At 42.5% G+C, this 25,770-nt stretch overlaps 1 protein-coding gene across 1 annotated transcript in view; it reads right to left on the reverse strand.

The window, feature by feature from the left end:
* The window catches only part of POLN (polymerase (DNA directed) nu), a 176,316-nt gene that overhangs the window by 147,663 nt on the left and 2,883 nt on the right, over positions 1-25,770 (reverse strand). Inside the window, exons 2-4 of the mRNA XM_012664146.1 lie at positions 11,069-11,148; positions 8,260-8,760; positions 5,809-6,005 (exon numbers count right to left, since the gene is read on the reverse strand). Coding sequence (XP_012519600.1) covers positions 5,809-6,005; positions 8,260-8,760; positions 11,069-11,148 — 778 coding nt within the window. The remainder of the gene's footprint in view (positions 1-5,808; positions 6,006-8,259; positions 8,761-11,068; positions 11,149-25,770) is intronic.

Raw genomic sequence — 25,770 nt, forward strand, 5'->3', positions numbered from 1 at the left:
CACCCACCTCGGCCTCCCAGAGTGCTAGGATTACAGGCGTGAGCCACCATACCCGGCCAAGATTTCTACTATATTTTTAAATTCTCTGAATGACTCTTTCATTTTCAGAAGTTCTGTTATTTTATTTTTTAAATATATGTCTTCAATGGATTTTTCATTCATGTACTGAATTATTTTTTCCGTTTCTTTGTGTTGGTTTTCAACTTTCTCATCGATCCCATTGAGCTTGCTTGTGATACATATTTTGAATTCCACATCTGACATTTCAAAGATTTCCTTTTGGTTGGAGTTCATTGTTGGAGAGCCAGTGTGATCCTTCGGGGGTGTTAAAAGAGCCTGTTTTCTCATGTTGCCAGAGTTCTTATCTGGAACCTTCTCATCTGGAAATTCTCCCTTCAGCTCAAAACAGCTTTGCAGCTCACCTGTTCTTTGCCATGAACTCTGCTGCTCAGTATAGAGAGGAAGAGATACACTCCCTTTAGGCTCATGCAGGTAGGTTACCCACCATGGTGTTGCTGGCAATTTGGGTTGGCTGGATCTCAGACCCCTGGGAGAGTGTTCAGGTCCCAGTCGTGGTGGACTAGGTTAGGTAATCCCTGGTTCCCAGACCCCAAATGGCATACTTGAGTCCTGGTGGAACCAGACTGAGATCAGGCTGGCACACTTGCTCTCAATTCCCCCGAGTTGAGGCACTGACTGTGATAGTGAGGGGTGGGGTGATCTCCTGCTCTGGAAGAATGCTCAGGCAGGAGGACAGAGGCACTGTGAAGCTGAAACGGGAGGGGTGGGTTCCTCTTGATGAGATTAGCAGTGGCAGGCATCTGTGGGACACACATGCCACTCACACTTCCCTTTCTCGGCAGTGGCAGCAGTTTCTGTCCTACAGGGGCACAAAAGCACCCAGATTCCCAGCTCCCACCCTGGCCCAGATGAAGCAGAGGTGGTGGAGGCAGCTCAACCTGCTATGTGCAGGGCAACCAGACTGGCTGTGGCCTGTGGCCGAAATGCTCTAGCAGGGGAAGTATGGTTGTGGGACTTGACCCAGGGAGGACATACTCCTCCCAGAGGAGACAGGCAGCTTGGGGAGGGGACTGCTAGCCTTGCTCACCCTTAGGGGAGGTGGTAGTTTTTGTCCTTGAGGCACACACAAAAGAGCCCACTGTGGTTTTTTTTAGAAGGAAAGGAGTGAGCTCCAAGCTCTGTTGAAGCCTGGGTGTGACAGACACTCTGTCAGAGGTGGGGCAGCTGCTCACAAGTGCCCTGGCTTAATCTTCCCCTGCAGAACCCTTGTCTGTCCTGGGTGGAAACAGCCACGGCTGCCTCAGAAGCAGTGGGCAGGGAAGGGGAGAAGGAAAAGAAGGCCCTAAATGGTGGGGAGCTGGTTCCCTGGTCCCCTTTGTCCTAAGGGGCCTTCTGGCGTGCTGCACTCTCCTGTTGGCTGGAAGTGGCCTGCCCTGAATGCCCAAGCTCCAGGAGACCACAGTTCCCCCGGAACCCACCGGTCCCCTGAGGATGCTGCAGTCTGCGTGGGTGCTGGGGGGTGTTGGCTGTGGATCCAGTGATGTAGAAACCCAGGGGCTGAGGTTCCCAGGTCGAGGCAGCTTCACTGCCTGTCTGTGAAGGGAGGGAAATGAGCCACACCCTCTGTGCAGAACCTGGGTGCAGTGAGGAGAGTACTATTGGGGGTATACCCACCTCTGCAAGCTTAAAACTGGCTGTCCTGCCGCTCTTTTGCACCAAAAGCTCATGCTTGGGAGCAGAGGCAGCTATATGTGCAAAATTGCATGGTTGGAGGAGGGGAGGTCCCCTTCTCCACATCCCTTCCTGAGCTGCCCAGCTTTAAGCTCCCAAATTGGTGCCTTGGGCCTGTGACCTGAGAGGATGGGGCCTCTTCCAAGCAAACAGCATGGGCAAGATGCTGGGTAGAGTGCTGTCTGCTCCTGTCTTGGTCTCACTGCAGTTTATAGCAGGGCAGTAGGAATTTTTTTAGCAGTAGGCAGGAGAGCTCGGGCTTCTCTGGCCCTCCCCAGCTGGACAGGACTACAGCTGTGTCAGCGTGAACTCAGTCCAACGGCAGGGCGCTGCCCAGCTTTATGCTTCCAAACTAACACCTTGGGCCTGTGAACAGAGAGGGTGAGGCCACTTCCAGGCAAACCATGTAGGCAAGATGCTCCCATCTCAGTCTCACTGTGGCTTGTAGCAGGGCAGCGGGAATTGTCCTAGCAGTAGGTTGGAGAGGTTGGGCTCCTGTGTCCCTTCTAAGCTGGGCAGGGATGCAGCTCAGCCTGAGAGGAGGGTGCTGCCTACCTTTAGACTTCCAAAGTAACAACTTGGGCCTCTGACCAGAGTGGATGGATCCCTTCCAGGCAAACAGCATATGCAAGAGAGAGGGGGAGTACTGTCTACTCACAACTCGGTTCCACAGCAGCCCGTAGTAGGACGGTGGTAATTGTCCTCAGTATGTGTAGGTGAGCTTGGGCTCCCCTGTCCCTCTTCAGCAGGGTGGGCTGTGTCAGCCCAAATTCAGCCCAAGGGCAGGGCACTGCTCAGCTTCGAACTCCCAAAATGGTGTCCTGGGCCTATGACCAGAGAGGGTGGGGCCCTTCTCAGGTAGGCTGTGCTGGCAAGAAACTGTGGAGAGTGCAGTTTGCTTGAGGCTTAGTCTGACAGCAGCCAGATGCAGGATGGTAGTCCCAAATGCATGCTGGAAAGCCTGGCTTCTCTGTCCCTCCCCAGCCAGGCGGGGGCTGCAGCTACATCAAGCCCAAACCCAACCTAAGGGCAGGGTACATTCCAGTGTCAAACTCTCAAAATGGTGCCTTGGGCCTGCAACCAGAAAGGCTGGGGCCCTTCCCAGGCAGTTGGCGTGGGCGAGAAACTGTGGAAAATGCTGTCCACCCACATCTCGGTCTCAATAGCAGCCCACGGCAAGGCGGTGGGGACCTTCCCAGGAGTGTGTGGGAGCACCTGGGCCCCTCTATCCCTCTTCAAACCTGCACAGTGGCTGCAAGCACACCCACGGTTCCCCAGTATCTAGTCTCCCAGAATGGTCCCTGGCTCAAGCTGTTCTAGGCTCAGATGTGCACGGGATTCCGCATGAGTTCCCTTTTAGGAACAATGTCTCTGTATAATCTCCAAGCAGCTCCTTTGTTAGGCCAAGACCTGCATGGGTTGGGGGTTCTTTTGTAGTCAAGATTGTAAAAGTTTGTCTTGGAGAGTGGAACTCTGGGGGATTCTCTCTTACTGCTTCACCACATCCAGGAGCTTCCCCTGGCTATTAGCCAGCCCCTGGCTGGGCAAGTTGCCCTGAACTCTCTCCTTAACTACTTTGGCACCTCCTATCACTTCTCTGTTGAATCCCTGAGTTCTCTCCTAGATGATCTGTTTCCTCTACATGGAGGAGGCACACACTACCTGTCTAGTCAGCCATCATTTTTTTTTTTTTTTTTTTTTTTTGAGACAGAGTCTCACTCTGTTGCCCGGGCTAGAGTGAGTGCCGTGGCATCATCCTAGCTCACAGCAACCTCAAACTCCTGGGCTCAAGCAATCCTTCTGCCTCAGCCTCCCGAGTAGCTGGGACTACAGGCATGCGCCACCATGCCCGGCTAATTTTTTCTATATATTTTTAGTCGTCCGATTAATTTCTTTCTATTTTTAGTAGAGACAGGGTCTCGCTCTTGCTCAGGCTGGTTTCGAACTCCTGAGCTCAAACAATCCACCCACCTCGGCCTCCCAGAGTGCTAGGATTACAGGCGTGAGCCACCGCGCCCGGCCTAGTCAGCCATCTTGATCCTATCTACATGGACATTTTCGAAACCACTGTGTAAATTTAAATTCAGATTGTGTATTGTTAATTTGTTAAGTTTGAAAATGGCGCTGTGGCTATATAAAGAAAAAAAACACCCATATTTTTCAGAGTTGCACCTTGTGACATGTGAGGGCAAAATGACAGGTCTAGGATCGTCTTTAATCCCAGTCTCTCCATCTCCCTGAAAAAGGGATGAAGGAAGCATGGAAAAATCTTTGATAATATTGGTCTGGGTGGATGTGTATACTACTCTCTACTTTCGTGTTTTCATATTCACTTTTTGTTTGTTTGTTTAGAGAAAAGCATAAAGGAATGAGGCAGCAAACCATACAGATATCTGGGAGAATGCTGCAGGAGAGGACAGCCCCTCCTACAAGGCCCTCAGGTAGAGGCGTGTTCCACATGGTCAGGAACAGCAAGGGCCTACAGTGCGCTGAGAGGCTAGGAGGTCAGAGGCAGCGGAGGGCCCGGAGCATGCAGGCCTCAAGGGCAACCACAGGGACTCTGGCTTTCCTATACTTGATCTTAGCCAAAAGGCCGAGTAGTAATGACTTTGGCTTTTTTTCAGAGCAAAGCAGGAGCTGTTAGAGGGTCTTGAGCAGAGAAATGATGTGATCTGATTTATGTTTTAATAGGCTGGCTCTGGGTGCTGTGCTGAAAACAGACTGAAGGGGAAGGTGGAAGCAGGGGTCCAGTCTAGAAGCCCTTGCAGTGGTTCAGTCCAGAGGTAACGGCCTGCATCCAGTGGCAGCAGTAGAGTAGATAAGAGTAGGGCAGATTCTAACTACACTTTGAAGACAGAGCCAATGGGATTCGCTAAGAGCTTGGATATGGTTCATGGAAAAAAGAAGTTAGAGATAACTCCAAGACTTTTGGCCTGAGCTCATGGACTACTACTACTGATGCTGACTAAGACGACCAGGCCATAGGGCAGGGTCCAGGGGAATACAGGAGTACAGTTTTGGACATGTTAGGATGAAATGACTACTAGATGTCCAAGTGGAGAATGCTGAGTAGGTTATATGAATCTGAAATTCAAAAAAGGCCATCCAAATATTAGGGCTTTATCCTCACAAGGGTCCTCCATACACTAGACTTGCCTAATTGTTCTTTAAAAAGGAAATTACATACAAAGAAGGTTAAGGGTTCTGTTGGGAGCAGAAGGCTGTGTTTGTTAAACATTGTCCCCTTCTCCCCAAAAAGTTACCTAAAAACCACCCAGAGCCCAGCAAGCCTATATAAAGCACGGAAGTGCTAGTACTGGGCCTGTCTTTCTCCGGAGCTGCCTTGAACCCTTTTTCAGGGTGGTGGCTTCAGGGAGCTCCCCCAGAGTAGTTAATTGACTTTCAACACAAAGGGCTGGGAAGGTAGCAGATGCCCCGATCCAAGGCAAAAATCCGAGTCAGGTGGACAACCTCAGTGAATAATCAGTGAGGAGGTGGGGCTCAAGCTCCAACCCAGAAAGAGCTTTTCAGGATTGAAAAGGGGCAACAGGAGCATCTCTGCCTGCTTTAAAATTCCATGATTCTAAGGATAGGTCCAGGAGAGACAACCCTTGCCTATTTTCGTAGACATGGAACTTTGGAATTAGTACTATCCTTGGTATTATTGAGAACAATTTACTGTTTGCAAGCAGTGATAACTTCATTTCTGTAAGTGAGTGAACAAGTGTGATGGGGAAAATCATCTGGGGCTCTGGCAATGACAGGGGGTTTTCAGAGCGTGGGGACAATGTTTTTCTCCTTGACTTCTCATTGCGAAGTTTACTCAAATCCTGGAGCAGGCTCTTACAGAAAGATGTCAACTCCATTCCAGAAGCTCTCTGGGGGAGAGAGGACCAGTGTTTGCAGAAGTTTCTATCATTTAGATCCATTTTGTTTTCAAGTGCCCATACAAAACTTCTAAAAGTTTAAAAAATTAAAATTGGAACTTAGGAAACTTCACATTAGGATAAAGCAGCATGTAAGTAGGATTTAAAATAATGAGTGAAAATTTCTTACCTGGCAAATTGATTATGTGCCCTTTTTTCTTGGCCCCTGATAGAAGAGTGCTCTGTTTGTATGTAGATACACTGATCACCAGACAGGAAGGCCTCTCCCAGAACACTGCCACAGGCAGGGGCCTCCACACCTCCACAGCTGCCTTCTGCTTGGCTCTTGAGTAACATGACAATTCCTTCAACAGAGGAAAGTGGAGCCTGTGAATACACAATAAAGTTTCAAAATTAAACACAGACAACACATCTATTCAAGAAAGATGTCACATTTTATAATTAAGCAGAGAGAAAGAGAAAAGTCCTAAAATTAAATTTGTAAATGAATAGCTCTTTTACTTACAAGACCAAAAGCCAAACCCATGATCTTACTCCTAATCTGGTCTTCTATACTATTCAACAACATAATGGACTACTGAGGCAGTGCAACATGATAGGAAAAAGAAATAAAAGGCATACAAATCAGAAAGGGAGCATTATATTGTCTCTATTTACAGATGACACGAATGTCTGTGTAGAAAACTCAAAGGAGTCTATAAAAAAATCTGAAATTAATCTGTGAATTTAGCAAGTTGCAGGACACAAGATCAAAGCACAAAATCAAATGTATTTTTATATACTAGCAATAAACGTAAAAATGGAAATTTTAAAACACTATTATTATTTATAATAACTCCAAAAAATGAAATACTTAGGTATAAATCAACAAAATATGTGCAGGATCTGTAAGCTGAAAACTACAAAATGCTGATGAAATATTTTAGAGAAGACCTAAACAACGAGACATACCATACTCAAGGATTAAAAAACTCAACATAATTAAGTTTGTCACTTCTTCCCAAGTTAATCTTTATAACTAAGAAGCTCAATAAACCTCAAGTACAGGAAACATGAAGAAAACTACATCAAGAAAAATTCATGATAATCGAATTGATTAAAACCAGTGATAAAGAAAAAAACCTTAAAAGAAACCAGGGGGGCAAAACACATTATATAGATAGAAACAAAGATAAGGATGACAGCAGATTTCTTGTGGGCAAAATAGAGTAAGTTAGAAGACAGTAGAGCAATATCTTTAAAATACTGAAAGAAAAAAATTATCAACTTACATTCTTTAGCCAGCAAAATGTCCTTCTCAAAAATGAAAGGTAAAGCAAGACTCACATACTACCCTGAAAACTATAAAACATTGCTAAAAGAAATTAAAGTCTTAAATAATTGTAGAGACACCCCATGTTCATGGATCAGAAAACTCAATACTATTAAGATGGCAAGACTCCCGAAATTAATCTATAGATAGAACACAATTTGTATCAAAATCCCATTTGGATGTTTGCATAAATTGACTATGCCTAAAATTTTTATGGAAATGCAAAAGAACCACAAAACCCAAAACAATCTTGAAAAACACAAAGTTGAAGGACTCATGCTTCCTGATTTCAAAACTTACTACAAAGCTCCAGTAATTAAGACAGCGTAGTAGTGTCATAAGGATAGCACAAAAATTAATGGAAAGAATTGAACATCCAGAAATAAACCCTATAGTCAATTTATTTTCAATAAAATTTATAGTCAATTGATTTTTAATAAAAGTGCCAAGAAAATTCAGCGGACAAAGGAGTCTTTTCAACAAATGGTGCTGGGATAAATGGATAGCCATATGCAAAGGGTGAAATTTGTGACCTTGTCTCATACCATATACAAAAATTAACTCAAAATGGATCACAGATGTAAATGAAAGAGCTAAAACTATAAAATTCTTAGAAGAAAACAGGAGTAAATCATCTTGACCTGGGATAGGCAAACCATATTTATGTATAACAAAAGAAGCACAAGCAATAAAGGAAAAAAATTAATAGATTGGAGTTCATCAAATTTAAAAAACTTTGTGCTTCAAAAGACAACATCAAGAAAATTTTTTAAAAAGCCGTGGATTGGAAGAACTGTAAATTATATATCTTATAAGGGCCTTGTATAAGAATTTGTGAAGAACTCTTAGAATCCAAAATAAAACACAAACAACCCAATTTTAAATTGGGCAAAAAATCTGAACAGACATTTTCACCAAAGAAGATATATGAATGGCCAATAAGCACATGAAAAGATGCTCAATGTCATTAGCTAATAGGGAAATGCAACTTAAAACCACAACCTCATACTCATACTCACTAGAATGGCTAAAACCAAAAAGATAGACAAGTATTGGCAAGGAGGTTGAGAATTTGAGACCCTTGTACGTTGTCAGTAGAATGTAAAATGGTACATCTACTCTGGAAAACAGTTTGGCAGTTTCCTAAAAAACTAACGGGAACTAAGCATTGTCAATGACTTACCATTGCGGGGGACAGGAGAGGCTTAAAATCTTATTTCTAGCTCTCAAATCAAAGTCAGACACTAAGATAATGGGCTTCTTTTATGGTGCTAAAACAACAAACAAAAACCAACACTGTTTCCTAACCTGGTCAGCTCTTAGCTGGGTTGAACCATCCTTAAACATCAGAGTTACCACCAGCGCTGCTGCCTGTTTGAGCATTTCAATCAGCTGGCTTTTTGCCAAATCATCCAAACATCGAATATCACAAAAATGTTTTTTAAATGCTCTTGAGTTCCCAGAATTTAAGTAGGCTTCAATCTCTTCAGCATCTTGTTCCAGTGCCATTTGTTTACTTGTTTTCTCTGATGAATTATTATATGTAATATGTTTTCTTTTAAGATTCATGCTTCCCTTATTTTCATTATTTGCATTTGCCTCTAGCACATTCTTTCTTTTATGTTCCATTTTCTGTAGAACTGAAGCCTCTCGATTACATTCTGGAATTAAACAACTGGAAAGAGCCAGTGAGCTGTTGCTCTTCTGGTTTTGATCAGTAGATAGCTGATGTGTACAGCTGACATTGGAGGACTGAGGAGAGGGCTTGGTGGAACCTCTTGATGTCTGGCTTGTTAAAGATTTAAGATTCTACAGAAAAATGGAAAAATATTTCATTAGAATGTAGATTCATAAGACAGATCTATAAACCAATTTTTTTTTTTTTTTTTTGAGACACAGTCTCACTCTGTTGCCCGGGCTAGAGTGCCGTGGCATCAGCCTGGCTCACAGCAACCTCAAACTCCTGGGCTCAAGCGATCCTACTGCCTCAGCCTCCCAAGTAGCTGGGACTACAGGCATGAGCCACCATGCCTGGCTAATTTTTTCTATATATATTTTTAGTTGTCCAATTAATTTCTTTCTACTTTTAGTAGAGACCGGGTCTCGCTCTTGCTCAGGCTGGTCTCGAACTCCTGACTTTAAGCGATCCTCCCGCCTCGGCCTCCTAGAGTGCTAGGATCCAAACTAATTTCTTATAAAAACTTGTCTAAGGTAATGTGGAGACACAAGCTTCATGCTATCTGTGATGAAACTTTCTAATGAAACCATATAGTGTCTTCTAGAGCAGTGATTTTTCTCAGCCAAGGTAGGTGCGTATCTGGATCATGGAGCTGGAACAGGCAGGAGCTCAAAGAGCCTCCGACCCCTGTCCTGGGAATCAAGCATGTAATGAGAGATGTCATGGAGGGAGTATGTTGCATATGTGCATAAGAGCGTAGATTAATAATTTACAACTTCCAAGTAAAGGCCATTTATAGAGAAAGTGAAATCATCAAAACTATTTGATAATATGTTAAATTATCTACTAAAAATTTTTAAAATAACACACCTCAGTAGCAACCTTCTTCCTATCTCATTCCAGCAATATGCAATATACATTGATAGATCCATAGACTAACTGAGGGGGGAAAGGTATCCTTACCCATTTCATTATAGGATTCATTTACAATAACACTGTATGTTTTATGTTTATTTTCAAATGTATAATATGTATTTTGCTTTGACCTGTGTATTAATTTACCTTAAAAATAATTTTGAAAGAAAATGTTGGTCATATATCATGGAAAGATTTTTAATTTCTATTCATATTTTTATTGCAAAGAACAGACTCTCAAGCATAAAATTATATAAATTAAAAATTTTGTGGAGGAGTATACAAAAAAAAGAATTCAAGGGGAAAAAGAAAAATATAAAATTTTGGACTGTTGAAGATCTTGCTTATGTATTTTAAAGAGATGAGTATAGATATCAATTGCCAAAGTATAGTATTTAACTGTAGTGGATATATTTTAACAGTTTTTTAAATGTCAATATTAATGATATATCAGAAATCATGTTCTTTGCAACTTTTTAAACTTGTGATGAATATTTTAAATTTCAACTTTAAAATACGCAAGGCGGTACATGGCTTTTCAAAATTCTTTTTTTTTTAAATCGGGGTCTCGCTGTTGGCCAGGCTGGAGTGGGCTCTTCAAAATTCTTTTGAGCTACAGGGAACAAAAAGTTTGAAGACCTCTGCCTTAGGGATCCAAGGAGCACAATTTGTATACCACTGACAGATATAATTTCCATTCACTTGCAGAGAAGAGTCCCTTCTCTGTGTTCCCTTCACTCCAAGGACAGATAATCATCCTATCAACTGAAGAGATAGGTCCTATTATTATCCCACTTTCCTACAGGAAGTTTAGGTTTAAATTAAGTTAGGTTGGGTCTTGAACACAGGTCATTTACTCAAGTCCATTCTCTTAACCACCATGCTGTCTCCATTTCTTTCAAACACAGGTTTTCAGTGATATGACCTCTTCTTATCTCTCCTCTCTAGCCCAAACCATAAAAACTCTCCCATTGTGAATTTTATACCCCTGCCTTTCTGAATCAACTTCTATTTTTTCCACTACCCCAAAGTCCCAAGCTCTCCTTTAATCTGAAAAATATTCTCAATGTCCTTCCACCACTCTCTAAAGGTGAGGATCCTAACCATCCAACAGATCTCAGGTCAGATAAAATTCTCTCACTTCAGAAAGACATCAGACTCTTCTTCCCAACACCTAGAAAAGCAATATGAAACAGCACAAAAACGGGTTAGATATTCTTCCTATTGTTCCCAAAGCACTCTGAACGTAACTTCTCTCACTGCACTTAGTACCCTGTATTGTAGAAATGTATCCTACTTCTCTGTCTTACACTTCCCCACATCCAAATTAAATCATAAGCTCCTAGAGAGCAAGAACTCCTTTTTTAAAAACAATTATATCCACAGTGCCTAGTATATAGTAGGACACTTAAATACTTGTCCTGCTTGAACACAGTATCTCGTATATAGTAGGAGATTTAATAAGTATTTGTTGAACAAGTGAAGGTTATCTGTTCAGAATTATTCATATTTGCAATGATTTACCTTTTTTTCCAATGATTGATTTTTCCCATCTTCAAGTAGTATTGAATACTTAAAACTGGATCTGTTTATCACTTCTGCAGCTTTTACAGCAACAAAAAAGAAAGATGGGGCATTAAAGAAAACACTGAAATCTAAGTTATGCAATTAACTAAACACTAAAAATAGCCACTATCATGCTATTTACTCATTATTAATTTACTTAAAACAAAGTAATAAAATTCACAACCAAAATGCATATTATCACCACAATAAGTATTTACACAAATTATCTTAAAATTAACTGGAGACAGATCTCTGTAATTATGAAATGTTTATTAAAAATCATTACTTGGCATTTGCATTTGAATATTTGTCTCTAAAAACCCAAGGTCAACATTTTAGAGAAACCTAGTATTAAAAGTGTGAGGAGGCCGGGCGCGGTGGCTCACGCCTGTAATCCTAGCACTCTGGGAGGCCGAGGCGGGCGGATTGTTTGAGCTCAGGAGTTCGAGACCAGCCTGAGCAAGAGCGAGACCTCGTCTCTACTAAAAAATAGAAAGAAATTAATTGGACAACTAAAAATATATAGAAAAAACTAGCCAGGCATGGTGGCGCATGCCTGTAGTCCCAGCTACTCGGGAGGCTGAGGCAGGAGGATCGCTTGAGCCCAGGAGTTTGAGGTTGCTGTGAGGTAGGCTGACGCCATGGCACTCTAGCCCGGGCAACAGAGTGAGACTCTGTCTCAAAAAAAAAAAAAAAAAAAAAAGTTTGAGGAAATTCTTAGACTAAATAATATTGCAATGGAACAATTAAAGGTTCAGTAAAACATCAATACAAACTTACAACTTAGATTTTTGTTTTAATTTTAATAAGTCTGGGCTGAACAATAAGTGATGGAACCAGGATTCAACCTCAGGCAACATGACTCAGGAGTCTGTGCTCTTAACCACTGTGAAGTATGTTCCCTTTATTGGAATGATTATAACCAAGAAATACAAATGGAGGAAAATATTTAATTTATAATAGAAAAAAGTTATACTTAGAATAAATACAACAAAAAAGGCATAAGGCCCTTGATGATGAAAACTTAAAATCTTAAGAAATGGCATAAAACAAGATCTTGTATAAATGGAAAGACATAGCATTAGAATATGTATCACAAAATGTTTACTTTTTCCAAATATAAATTTAAGGCAAATTTAAGACTCTATGGGGGCCGGGCGCAGTGGCTCAAGCCTGTAATCCTAGCACTCTGGGAGGCCAAGGCAGGCAGATCGTTTGAGCTCAGGAGTTCGAGACCAGGCTGAGCAAGAGTGAGAGCCCGTCTCTACAAAAAAAATACAAAGAAATTAGCTTGACAACTAAAAATATATAGAAAAAATTAGCCGGGCATGGTGGCTCATGCCTGTAGTCTCAGCTATTCGGGAGGCTGAGGCAGGAGGATCGCTTGAGCCCAGGAGTTTGAGGTTGCTGTGAGGTAGGCTGACGCCATGGCACTCTAGCCCGGGCAACAGAGTGAGACTCTGTCTCAAAAAAAAAAAAAAAAAAAGAGACTCTATGGGATCTTCAAATTTAATACAATAATTTCAAAGTGCATGTGAAACACTAACTATCTGAAAAGAGAAAAGAAATGTAAGTTTAAAAAATAATAAAAGAGAAAAGACCTCTACAACAGGACAGCCCAGAGACTGAACCTAGGAATTAGGAGAAATTAAGATAATCTATTAATCTTAATAGATTAAGAAATAGGGAGGATATGACTAGTACCACATCCAAAAGAAAAAAATGCACTGGGGAAACACTTGGAACAAAAATGACAAAGCGTTAATATCTACATTATACAAGTTTTTATATATTGACAAGAAAAGACTAACAACTCAATGGTGAAATGAGCAAAGGAAGAGGAAATACACAAAAAAGCAACTTCAGACAGCAAACAAATACAATATAATACTCAAACTCACTAATAGTAAGGTAAATGCAAATTAAATTACATATAACTGGATATGGAGTTAAAGAGGTAGTCTCATGCATTGCTGGTAAAAATGTGCATAGTAAGAACCTTTTTAGAAAGCAAACTGTCAAGACTTATTAAAATTAAAAATGCATACATCACTCTTAGGAATTGAGAAGGGGAAGAGTGACCCAAAGGGAGCACAAGATGGGTCCCTGGGAATGCTAATAATGTTCTTTTTCTTGAGCTGTGTTTGTGAAATTTTGACCTATTAACTTAGAATATGTGTGCTCTTTTATATATATATATGAGGGAGAGAGAGAGAGTGCCTTAATAAAAACAGATATCAAATGTATCAATCATCTAACCAAACAATCTCAGTCTCAGCTGTTTCAAAGAAATATACACAATAGTAAATAGGTTTAAACCAAAATATGTATGGCGGTATTGTACACTATGGCAAAGGACTGGAAACAAAGTAGATACCAATCAAGAGGAAATTGATGAGTATGTTATATAACATCCATATCATGAAACACATAGCCGTTAAAAAGAATGACTTACAGCTCTATCAGTTAACTGAAGGTGATGATTCCATATTTTAAAGCAATGACCAAACCTCCCCATTTATGTACATGAAGATGTTATGTACGTATGCTGGCACAGGTCGGGCCCTCTGGGAGGCTGACTCTGTGATGAAGGTTTGCATTTGGAAAGGTGACTGGGGAGGAAAGAAAGCAGGACTGGGCCAACGAAGAAGGTGGCTGAAATGCAGTCTCTCGAAGGCCTGTTCTCGACCAAGCATAGCCCTGGCACATTTGTGCCTGAGTGGGTCAAGGCAGCTGGGTCTTTATATGCCAGCACCAACCAGTCACTGGATCAGTTGCTCCTGAGGAAAGGGTATGCCCTTGGACAAAGAAGCTCTTTGCAGCCAGGTAATCACCAGGAAGGGCCATCCAGCCCCTGGGGACAAGTGCTTCAGCACTAACGGGGATCTGTGCACTACAGTGCTCACAGTAGTCCATGCTGTGCTGCTCAGAGCCACCTGCTTCAGACACATTCTAGGAGCAGTTCCTACAGGATTCTGGTGGTCTTCTTCCTGGGGAAACTTATAAAAGGAAAGTAATGGGATGAACTACATCTCCCTGCAGCTGGTCTCAAGGTTGCAAATGACATTCATCTTCTTCCTCTACTGTCCAGTCTGTCTCCCCACTCTTGCTTACTACCTCTGCTGGTCTAGGTGGCTTGGCTTTCCTGACCGAGTGACCCAAATCCTTATCCCTAAGAGGTAAGCCCCTGGTCACCATGCCCTTCTCTGGCCACAGCCCCTTCATTTACCATCAGATTTGGGCAGGGGACCAAGAGGTGACCAGTCCTATCTATCACCTGGGTGTTTCCCTGCCCCGCCTCTGTTATGTAATAGCAGTCCCACCTCCTCCTGTGTCCAGGGCAATCACCCCTAGAAGGATGAAAATTACATGCCCTGCTTGCCAGTCTCTTAGCATAAGGAGATTGAAATGACGAGGCAGCAGCCACAGCTTGAAACCAGATGGCACTCTTCCCATGCCCTTGTTGGAAGGGTTTCCCCTCTGGGAGTCAAGACCTTTAAACCTGAAGAACCTGAGGTGTCTTGTGTGTTTTGGGGAGTAGTGGAGGAAAAACACAAATTTCTTAAGTGGGTCACTAAGGAGTGATGACTTCCACCTTTTGGGTCCCAGATCCATTTATGATACAAACTGAGGACACTGGACTGTGTAATGGTCAATGATTTGCAGTGTATATTGCACCCTGGAGGTGACTGCTCCATCACTGCAGGTGTCATCTTCAGGCTGCACCTGAGTTGTGCCTGCCACACAGCATTCTGCTGCTCTATCTGGCTGGCAGCTTCTTGATGCATGGCTATGAGAGAACCAGTGAGTCCCACTCTTAGGTGCCCACTGCTGCAGCTCCTTAGCTGTATTTGGGGTCTTGTATCAGTGAATCACTGTGAGCCTTGAATGGGCTGAGTCCCTGAGAACAGGAAAGGCAAACCCATGCATGGAATATGTGTTGGTTCCAGTCAAGATGAATTACTGGCCGGACATGGTGGTTTGTACTTGTAGTTGCAGAGACTTGGGAAGCAGAGGTGGGAGGATCGTTTGAGGCCAGAAGTTCGAGACCAGCCTGAGCAAGAGACCCCGTCTCTACTAAAAATAGAAAAAATTAGCTGGGCATGGTGGCGTGTGCTTGTAGTCCTAGCTACTTGGGAGGCTGAGGCAGGAGGATGGCTTGCACCTAGGAGTTTGAGGCTGCAGCGAGCTATGATCACACTACTGTACTCCAATCTGGGTGACAGAGAGCCTGTGTCAAAAAATAAATAAGTAAAATAAAATTTTTAAAAAGATGAATCACTTTTTCTGGTGCAAGGAGCTCAGTGTTATCAGCTTGCCATCAAGTGACTGTTCTTCTCAAAAGATGATGCTATTGGGGACACAGCATTTGGTCTCTGTTATTGGAGAGTTAGCTGTCAAGCAGGGAAATAGCTAAATCAGCTCTGGTGCTGCTGATCCCATCCCCAGCCTCACCCACCCCCAACGGTGAGTCCACTGGCACTCGGACAGTGGAGGACAGAGGCTGGCAGATGTCAACTGGCCAGGTCATTCTGTTAACATGGTTGTCTTGATGCATCTTCTGTGGTGAATGTTCTTGGGTGGGGGACACTTCACATCCACTCCTATAGACCACTCCACATGCCTTGCTCCAAGAGGTCATCGTCCCTGATCTTCCAATCCTTATTCCAGGTCCTTGACCACCTTGTCAAGCCACACATCCTTGCTCAGAGGTCCAGATGTTTACTTTCCACACAAAGTGGGTGGTCAAGTGCACAGCCCAGTTTCACACATTGGATCTTCCCTCAACACTGCCTTCCAGGGCTATCTGAATCAGGCTGTGGGGCACCTACAACCTATTTTTGGCTTGCACCAGAGACTGAGCCAACCTGCTGTGGATCAAGCTTGACCTTTTCCCAGTTTCATTAGCTAGTCTTAAAGCTCTGCCCCTTCCCATAAGAAGTGCCAGTGCCAACAGTGATAATGCTAGGGAGTCTGGGCCACCTGCTCACATAGCTGTGTCATGCCTGCTGGCTTGCTTGTACCTAATACTAAATGAACCACTTACAACTCACAACATATTGCTGCAGGCCCACCTCTTGGTGGGTCTGATAGAACCAGCTTGTGTTGGGCAGTTCTGGCTTCCTGGTCACTTGATGTCCCCATGGTCTCATGCTCCATCTCTACCAGGGGCCAGAAGCATGGCAGGAGTTTTTTGTTTTGTTTTTCAAAAAATTTATAATTCTTTGCTGCACATGGCATTGCTTTGCTCCATATTTCTAGGAGTCTACATTGAGATTCTTCTACTGGAGTTTTGCTATACACTTCACATGGTATCTTTTTCCAGCGCTGATACCTCTAATGCCAGAAGGTCTGTGAGGCTGGAAGTCTAAGCAGCTGGGCCACTTGCTTCACATCTTTCACAGAGCCCTTTCCTAAGCAGCATTCCCATATGTAAGATGTGTTGCCTTTACTCCCAAAATCCAAAGATGCTGTCAGGTGCTATGTTTTCTTCTTAGTGGTGGGGGGTTAAAAATGCAGTGACTAAGCCAGGCGCAGCAGCACTGCACTTGTGGCCCTGGCTACTTGGAAGGCTGAGGCAAGAGGATCACTGGAGCCCAGGAATTTGAGGCTGCAGTGTGCCATGATCACACCACTGCACTCCAGCCCAGGCAACACAGCAAGACCCTGTCTCTTCAAAAAAAAAAAAAACAAAAAAAACATGAAGTAATTTGTCCATTACTTGCAAGAAGATATGCTACCACACCCGACTGAGGTGTGGAACCTGTGGCCTCGAGCCCACATGTGGCCCTACAGATCCCCAAGTACAGCCCCTCAACTGAATCCAAATTTCACAGAATGAATCCCTTTATTAAAAGGATTTGTTCTATAAAATTTGGATTCAGTCAAAAGCCCACACTCAAGAATCCAGAAGGCCACACGTGGCCCCAGGGCCACAGGATCCGCACCATGGACTGGGCCCCTGAATCTTCGTAGGGTTTGTCTCCCACCTGTTGGACAGCAAGACCTCTAATAAACTTGTCATTTCTTGCTCATGCTGATTAGTAATGATGTCATCAAAATAGTAAGCCACTTGATAACAATGCCCTGGGCCAAGGTGCAAATTTATATTGTCCATTCTGAGTGAATGTAAATTATTTCTGATTTTCCTTTCTGATAGGGATGGAAAAGAATGCATTCACCATATCAATAATTACACTTCATGTGCCTGAAGCCTTGTTAATTGCATATACCACATCCAGCCTTACAACTGTCACTAGGGCTGTAATGGTTACTATTTGTGGTGTCGACTGTTATTTTCCAGATCTATTCAACTCCTGTAAGTACCTAACTGGTGAATTAAATGGAAATATAATTCACTCCCTCGTCTAAATCCTTTAGGTCTGCAGTTCCCAACCCCCAGGCCACAGACTGGTACTGGTCCATGGCCTGTTAGGAACCAGGCTGCACAGCAGGTTAGTGGTGAGCGAAGCTTCATCTGTATTTACAGACGCTCCCCATTATTCACATCACCGCCTGAGCTCTGTCTCTCTCTTTACCCCGTGGAAAAACTGTCTTCCATGAAGCCGGTCCCTGGTGTCAAAAAGGTTGGGAACTGCTGTTTTAGGTCTTTAAGGATGGCACTAACTTCTGCCATTCCTCTTAGGCTGCTATGTTGCTGTATTGACTATCTTGGCTAGGGAAGGCAGTTGCAGAGTCATCCACTTGGGCTTCCTTGCTATGGTAGCTCTTATCCTCAGGCCAAGGAACCAATATCTTGGGGTTCTTCCAACAAAGTATATTCATTCCAAATAACATTTGAACACTTGGAAAATGGCTACTGGGTGGGCCTACGTATGGATCCATTATGAACAGAATCCATTTATTGCCTGAGTCCCCATGCCATGCCCTGATTCCAACAGAGGGACCATGATGACACTTCAGGTCTCCAAGTATCAATGTCATATTAGACTCTCTGCCCAACTGTCCTTGAAATGTTTAAGTATTCTCCCTTCCCCATGTGTAAGTTATCAGTGTAGATGGCCATAGGTCCCTCTGAGGGAAAGAGTGGAGGAATAACTGCCATATACACTTGCCATGGTGTCGCATGGTCCTTCCTTCTAGGGACCTGGCCTCTCCTTCAGCCGGTCAGTTCCCGGCCTGATGTCACTCTTCATGAGAATCATGCCTACCATGCTTCTGACAGACACCACCACATGGCCTGTATTTCAGGATCCCATCACCCTACTGTTACCAGGGAGCAGCTCCTATCACCAGCCACAGTCTGCAGAGGACAAGCGCCACTGAGACTCTCAGCCAAGCTGGTGTCCCCAGTCCCACTCCCGCCAGAGCATGCTTCATTGCTCTGGTAAACTGAATGTCCAATAATGGGCCCTTCTGCAGAGCACTGTTATTTTCTGAGTTTCCCAGCCCTATACAATATAGCCATTCTAGCATGTCCACCTCTCTTATGCCTTCCTTCAACACCTGCCACAATAGTTCTAACATTTTCTCCTTCATTTAGCCTAAACCATCTCCTAACAGCAGTCCCCGACATTTTTGGCACCAGGGACCAGTTTCGTGGAAGACAATTTTTCCACAGACTGAGAGTGGGGGGGATATTATGGGTTGGGGGAGGTGGTACGGAGCTTAGGCGGTGATACGCCTGTCTCCTAACCGGCTATGGACTGGTACTGGGCCATGGCCCGGGAGTTGGGGACTGCAGTGAAGCCAAGAGCCATCCTAGTACCACTGCTCAGTATCTTCATCAGGCTGTCAAGTCCAGTGTCCCTGAAGAGTGATCCCACATTCATCAACTCTCCCTTGACCAACCATGGTTCCACCTGCCTTCACCCAGCACCCTCAGAATCCAGTCCCACGGGTACTTTTGCAGGCCCTGCTTGTCTATGCCAGTAGGTCCTGCAGGTCCTTTGGAGCAGAGTCTTTCATCCCTGTGCCAGTGAATTTATTGCCTCTTAGCTACAAAATTTACCCCAACGCACTGCTTGCTATTCTGGAACTGGACCCTGTATGAACAAACCTGCTTTGCCACCTGGCACAATGCTAAATGTTGCCAGCAGAGGGTGCTGGAGGGACGCTCCGAGAGGAGGGCTCTCATTCCCATGCTTTCTTCTTGCTCCTACAGCATCTGGCCAGTATACTAGACCCCCAGCAGCATTCGCAGCTAGTTTCAGCAGGTCCCTGTGGACAGCTTCCTGCTGAGTTCCACAGGTGTCCCTGCCAGCTTCTCAGTGAGCTCAGGGATACCTTATGGCAAACACTAGCTTGCCAGCTTGTCTATGCACCTCAGCAACCGTCTCAGTCTTATATGGGGCTACATCCACACCCTCTGACAAGGTCGGAATCTCAGCCTTTGTGGGAGTGACTCTTCTAAATTTGTCCCTTCCTTCAGCACTCAACTCCAGTCCTAAGGGAGGAAGCCGCTCCCTGTGTCTCCTAATACTGGATTCTCTTTATTCCTTGGTAGCTAATCCCATTACTAGCTAATGCCTTACACATTTCATGTTCAAATTACTACATGGTTTCTGTCCCCTGACTGGACTATCTCATACACTCCCTTAAGAGGCCCACCATTTTTTGGCCAGGTTATGTTGTAACTTAATGACCAGGAGGGGAGGAGGCGGCAGCAGCAAAAAAGAAAAAGCCTGAACACACACACACACACACACACACACACACATATATGAACCCTTTGGCAATGTTATATGATATTTATGTGTGTGTTAAAGTACATAAGCAAATTTTAAGAAAAATGTGGGCTCATAAACTTTGGTTTTTCTGTCCTCCTCCCCACCCCCTGCCAGAATAAAACTTTTCCTGAAGTAGTACAAAATAAAGGAGGAGCATGCCTTATTTCTCAAGACAGAAGCCCCTGCACTGTTTTCTCCACCAAGCAGACAACCCTGCATTGTTTTCAAGCAAAGGTTGGGGGACACCAGTGGCGGAGCCACTCATTCAGGTCTCAGAGGCTTAAATTCACCGATCCAAACCTTCCCATCTTTTATCTCAGGATCTGGGCCCTTTCTTTCAGATCAAGGCCCTGATCTTGAGGTAGCACACCTGCCAGGGCTGATAATTCAATTTTCTCTGGAGTAATGAGGACTAAGTCTTAGGCCTATGTGCCAGGAAGCTCTCTGGCTTTCACATTTAGCCTTTAATTGCTACTTTCCCTCAAGCTTTGTCTTTATCCAAAGGATCTATCATCCCCAGCCACAGCCATCCAGTTCCATTGTCTTCAATTGCCTTGTACTTCTCAAATATGCAGTATTGTACCAATCCCTGCAGCTGCTTCCACTGGTAAGCCCAGATAAGCCCAACTACCCAAAATTTTAATTGCACTGCTAACGTTTGTATTCCATCTACAACCAGTGATGAAGTCATCAGTGCCAGCTTGCCTGAGGTTGACCCAACTCCAAAATACCATGTCTACTTTCTCAGACCACTCCTGGGCACCAACTGTAGCAGGATCGTTTCCTGGGAATCAGATTTGTCAGCAGGAAGTTTACTGGGGAGTGGTCCTGGGGATCAGACTGAGCCTGAGGATGCTGAACTGACACATCACAACAAACCCCTCAGCCAGTGCCACTGGAGGAGGTTTGGTTGGCACAGGCACAGACACAAGAGCTATAATCAGTTATGCATCACTTAAGGACAGGGATACGTTCACAGAAATGCATTGTTGGGTGAACTAAAATAAAATCTTAAGCCACTCGGCTGACTGAATGGATCCCCTCTTGCCAAGGGAACCCCAGAAAAACCATAAGGCTGAGTTGCTGGCCATGAGGAGAAGGGAGGTCAGACATGGCTCCTTTTGTCCCTTCCCTTTTGAAGTTACTCTTTGTAAAAATAAGATATTAAATCATTAACAGGCCTAACACCATGCAAGACCAAGGTTAAACCACACATGCAGGTCATCAATTTACTTAACAGATCACCTGAGTCTTGGTATCTGTGGCTTGTCTAGTAAACTTTCTTATTTTAACTTAAAACATTCTCAGCCTATATGCAAAGCTTCATTTCTTTAACCAATTACAAATCAAAAAATCTTTAAACCCACCTATAATCTGTAAGGCCCCTGTCCTTAGAAATGTCCCATCTTTTTGGGCCAAACCAATGTACACATTCCACGTATTGATTTATGATTTTCCGTGTAATACCTGTCTCCATGTATAAAACCAAACCGTAGGCTGGGTGTACTGGCTCACGCCTGTAATCCTAGCACTTCAGGAGGCTGAGGTAGGAGGACTGCTTGAGCCAAAGAGTTGGAGACCAGCCTGGGCAATAGCAAGACCCCCAACTCTACAAAAAACTTATTATTATTTTTTTTAACACACTGACTGCCACAGTAGGAAAAAAAATGTTTCTCTTGGAGCCATGGTGTTTTATTATGAAAACAGAAAAACTTCTAAAACAAAACGATCCTAATTTAATGAAAAATGTTATTTTTTATTGTTTTCTGTGTGATTTACATGCAACTTGAAAAACAGTTCATGCAGCTTCCCAGGTGAAGTGACATGTGAGTTACATATGCTTCATGAAGCCCCAGGCTCAAAACTAGTGTGAGTTAAATACAACTCAGATGGTAGTTAATGTGTTAATTAGACAGCTATGGCAGTGTGTGCCTGTGGTCCCAGCTACTGGGGAGGGTGAGACAGAAGGATCACTTGAGTCCAGAAGTTTGAGGTTGCAGTGAGCTATGATGACACTACTGTACTCTAGCCGAGGAAACAGAGACCTTGTCTCAAAAAAAACAAAACAAAACCAAAAAACAAAATTGTAAGCCACCTGCCTCAGGCACATTTGCTCAAGACCTCTTGAGGGTATGTTTCCTGGGCATTGGTCACACACACATGGCTCAGAATAAACCCTTTGAAATTATTTGACAGAGTTTGGGTTTTGTTTTTTTTTCCATTAACACAAAACATATCTAAACATAGAAAAAGTACAGTAAAAACGCGGTATTAAAAGATAAAAAACAGTACACCTCTATAGGGCACTTACCATGAATGGAACTTGCAGGAGTGGAAGTACTCTGGGTGAGTAAAGTGAATGGTGAATGTGAAGGCCTAGGATATTACTATACACCACTGTAGACTTCACAAACACTGTACACTTAGGATATATTAAAATTATAAAAAATATATTTTACTTTCTTGAATAAAATATTAGTGTAACTTTTACTTTATACACTTAATTTTTTTAACTTTTGGACTGTTCTGTAATAACACTTAGCTTAAAATACAAACACATTGTATAGCTGTATAAAAACATTTTTTCTTTGTATCTTTATTCTATGAACATTTTTCTATTTTTAAGATTTTTTTACTTTTTAAACTTTTTTGTTAAAGACACAAACAAACACACCAGCCTAGCCCTACACAAGGTCAGGACTACCAATATCACTGTCTTCCACCTCCACATCCTGTCCCATTGGAAGGTCTTAATAACATGCATGGAGCTGCCATCTCCTTATAACAATGACTTCTTCTGGAATACTTCCTGAAGGACTTACCTGAGGCTAGCTTCTTTTTTTAATAAGGAGGAGTACACTCTAAGATAACGATTAAAAGTACAGTATATACATAAACCAATAACATAGTAGTTTACTCTCAAGTATTATGTACTGTATATAATTATATGTGCTATACTGTTATTAACATATGACTGGCAGCATAGATTTGTTAACACCAGCATCACCACAAACATGTAACACATTGTGCTTTGTGCTATGACATCATGATGGTGATGATGTCACTAGGTGATAGGAATTTTTCCAGCTCCATTAAAATCTTACGGGACCACCAATGGATATGTGGTCTGTCATATGGCACCTGACTGTATAATCATGGAAAGAAATGGATAAAAATATAAAAGGCACACACTAAGTTATTAACATTGATTAACAATAAGGGGAGAAGGTGCAACAAGCAAAAAAGAAAAAGCCTAAATCAACGATGTATATATGAACCCTTTCATAATTTCATACAAAAATGATACAGATGTGTTAAGTATGTAAAAAAAAATTTTAAGAACAATGTGGAATTTTTTTTTTTTTTTAGAGACAGGGGCTCGCTCTTGCTCAGGCTGGTCTCGAACTCCTGAGCTCAAGCGATCCTTCCACCTCAGCCTCCCAGAAGGCTAGGATTACAGGCGTGAGCCACCGCACCCAACCTAAAATGCGGAATTATCACCTTTAGTTTCTGTTTTAACAAAAAAACAAAAATACTTCCTAAAGTAGTATAGACAGCCCCCAAAAATGTTGAGGAAAATATTTACAACATACATGATAAAATAGTAAAATCCTTCATGTGTTAAATGTTGGTAGAAATCAGTACTTACAAATCAGTTAAGAGGTGAATTCACAGAGCAAGCAGCCCACCTATGGTAGCATTCAAAGACGAGCAGAATGCCTTACCCTGCCTTCAAAGAGCTCAAAGTGCACCAAGAGTTAAAGCATTACACAAATAACAACTACTTTACGGTTCATTCTGTAAAGGGAGTTAGTTATTGATCAATCAAATACAAAAGCAAAGCTTCCTTCCAATATGGCATTCTGGTAATGGAAGAATTATTATTTGAGTAGAACCTTGTAAAACACTAAGACGTCAGTGCTCAAGAGCAAAGGACAGAGGGAAAAGGCTAAGTAGAGGATGAAGACAGAAAAGTGTTATGTATCTGGAAGTCATAGTCAAATCTAAATGGAGCACAAAGAAAGAGGGAAAACAGTAAAACATGTATCTTCAAAAGGGCAGGCTGAAGCCAGATCACTTTGTGGGAGTATGTGGGGATGTTTTTAGAGATAAATTTCGCAGAGAGCAAGGACAAGAGCTGATGAGCTAATTCTAGCAGTGGTGCAAAAAGAAGAACAAAATGGCAATAAACTGAAGGCAAAGACAGTGACAAGGCTACAGCAAAAACCCAAGAGAGATGGCTCAAATGCCTGAATTAGAGCAGTGGCAGTAGGAATGGAAATCTAAGACCTTGCAGGGTTTGGTGACTGACTGGACATAAAAAGTTTATTTATTTGATAGAAAAATATAAAATGTTTATATGCTCTTGATAAGAGTGAATATAATCACAATAGATCTACTCTGCCATTTAGTTTTATGTATCTGTCCCTGAAACTGCAACTATTTCTTCTAGGTGGTGAGAATAAAGACAAGCTTCACATTAATGAATTGGATTTTTAAAAATATGTACCTTTGGGGGTCTCAAACTTGTACTGATTTGTAATGTTTGTAAAGATATTTTTGTATTACTAGAAAAACACCACATTGACCTCTAAGCTCCAATTTAAAATGAAAATGAATTCTAATACATGTGCTAGAAAATGTTCATTTCTGTAGGTACTGAGACAAAACATAAAGAGATATATCCCAATAAATATGTGCTTAATCATATGCATAATCCTATACATAGCACCAAGTCAGCTGACAACACTGAAAACTCCTCCTCACCCAGTATTTACCAAAAACTTTTGGCAGCATCACCAAACAATAAAATGAAAAAGAAAATTTAAGTCAGATGAACCCAATTCTGATATAGTTTAAAGGTATATGAGTTAAGGTAAAAAGCTAAGCTGCAGTCCCAACAGACCCAACAATACCATGGCTTAAAGAACAAAAAGTTTATTTCTTTGTCTAGTCTACAGTGAGTGGTCTCAGCTGGTGGTATAGCTGCTTCATGAAGTTGTAATACTTAGGGGCCCACGATTCTGGGTTGGAGAAAATTCATTTCAGATTCCAACTAGTGGGAAAGAAAGAAGCCAGAGAGGAAACAAGTCGGAGGTCTTCAGGTATACCCTGGAAAAGGCACACACCACTTGAGCTCAAGTCCCACTGACAGAACCTGGCCACTTGGTCATAGCTGATAGAAGACTGAGCCATGCAGTGTAATCATCTGCCTTCAGAAGGGAATATTGAATTCCAAAGCGGTGGACAAGTTACCTTTAAGCAGGGAGAGGGTTTTAATAGAGAAGTAAATTTTGAGCTGTTGGCAATGTAAGTGGTAGTTACATGGATATTCTCTTAAATTAACTCATTAAGCTATATTTTAAGTTTCAGCATTTTTAATGTTTTTTTCATGGCAAAAGGTTTTTTAAATAAAGATCTAGGCTTGTTTCAAGAAAATAAAACAGTCAATCTTTACTGGGTGTGTATCTTGAGACACTTCAGTCAGTCTAGCAGATTAGAAAAATTAGACCCCAAAGTGACAAGTATCACAGGTTTATTATTTGGTTTTACTTAATAAGAATTTGCAAAAGCAAATATTTATAACTTATTTCCATTAATTTGTAAGTTCAATTTTGATATTTATTTGGTATGAAATGGACTTAAAGAAAGGCTGACTTACAGTAATTTTCTTAGAAGAATCTGACATAGTAACAGCTCAGTATTCAACAAAAATCCAGGAATTAATTAAGACTCTAGGTCCAGCATCAATTATCAATAACCCACCAGCAATCCAACGTTAATTAGATTCATATAAAAATAAAACTGAGCCGGGCATGGTGGCTCATGCCTGTAATCCTAGCACTCTGGGAGGCCAAGGCGGGAGGATCGCTCAAGGTCAGGAGTTCGAGACCAGCCTAAGCAAGAGCGAGACAAGACCCCGTCTCTACTAAAAAAATTAAAAGAAATTAGCCAGACAACTAAAAATAT

This window comes from Propithecus coquereli, unplaced genomic scaffold (assembly GCF_000956105.1).
Source record: "Propithecus coquereli isolate 6110/MARCELLA unplaced genomic scaffold, Pcoq_1.0 Scaffold862, whole genome shotgun sequence".
Lineage (NCBI taxonomy): Eukaryota > Metazoa > Chordata > Mammalia > Primates > Indriidae > Propithecus > Propithecus coquereli.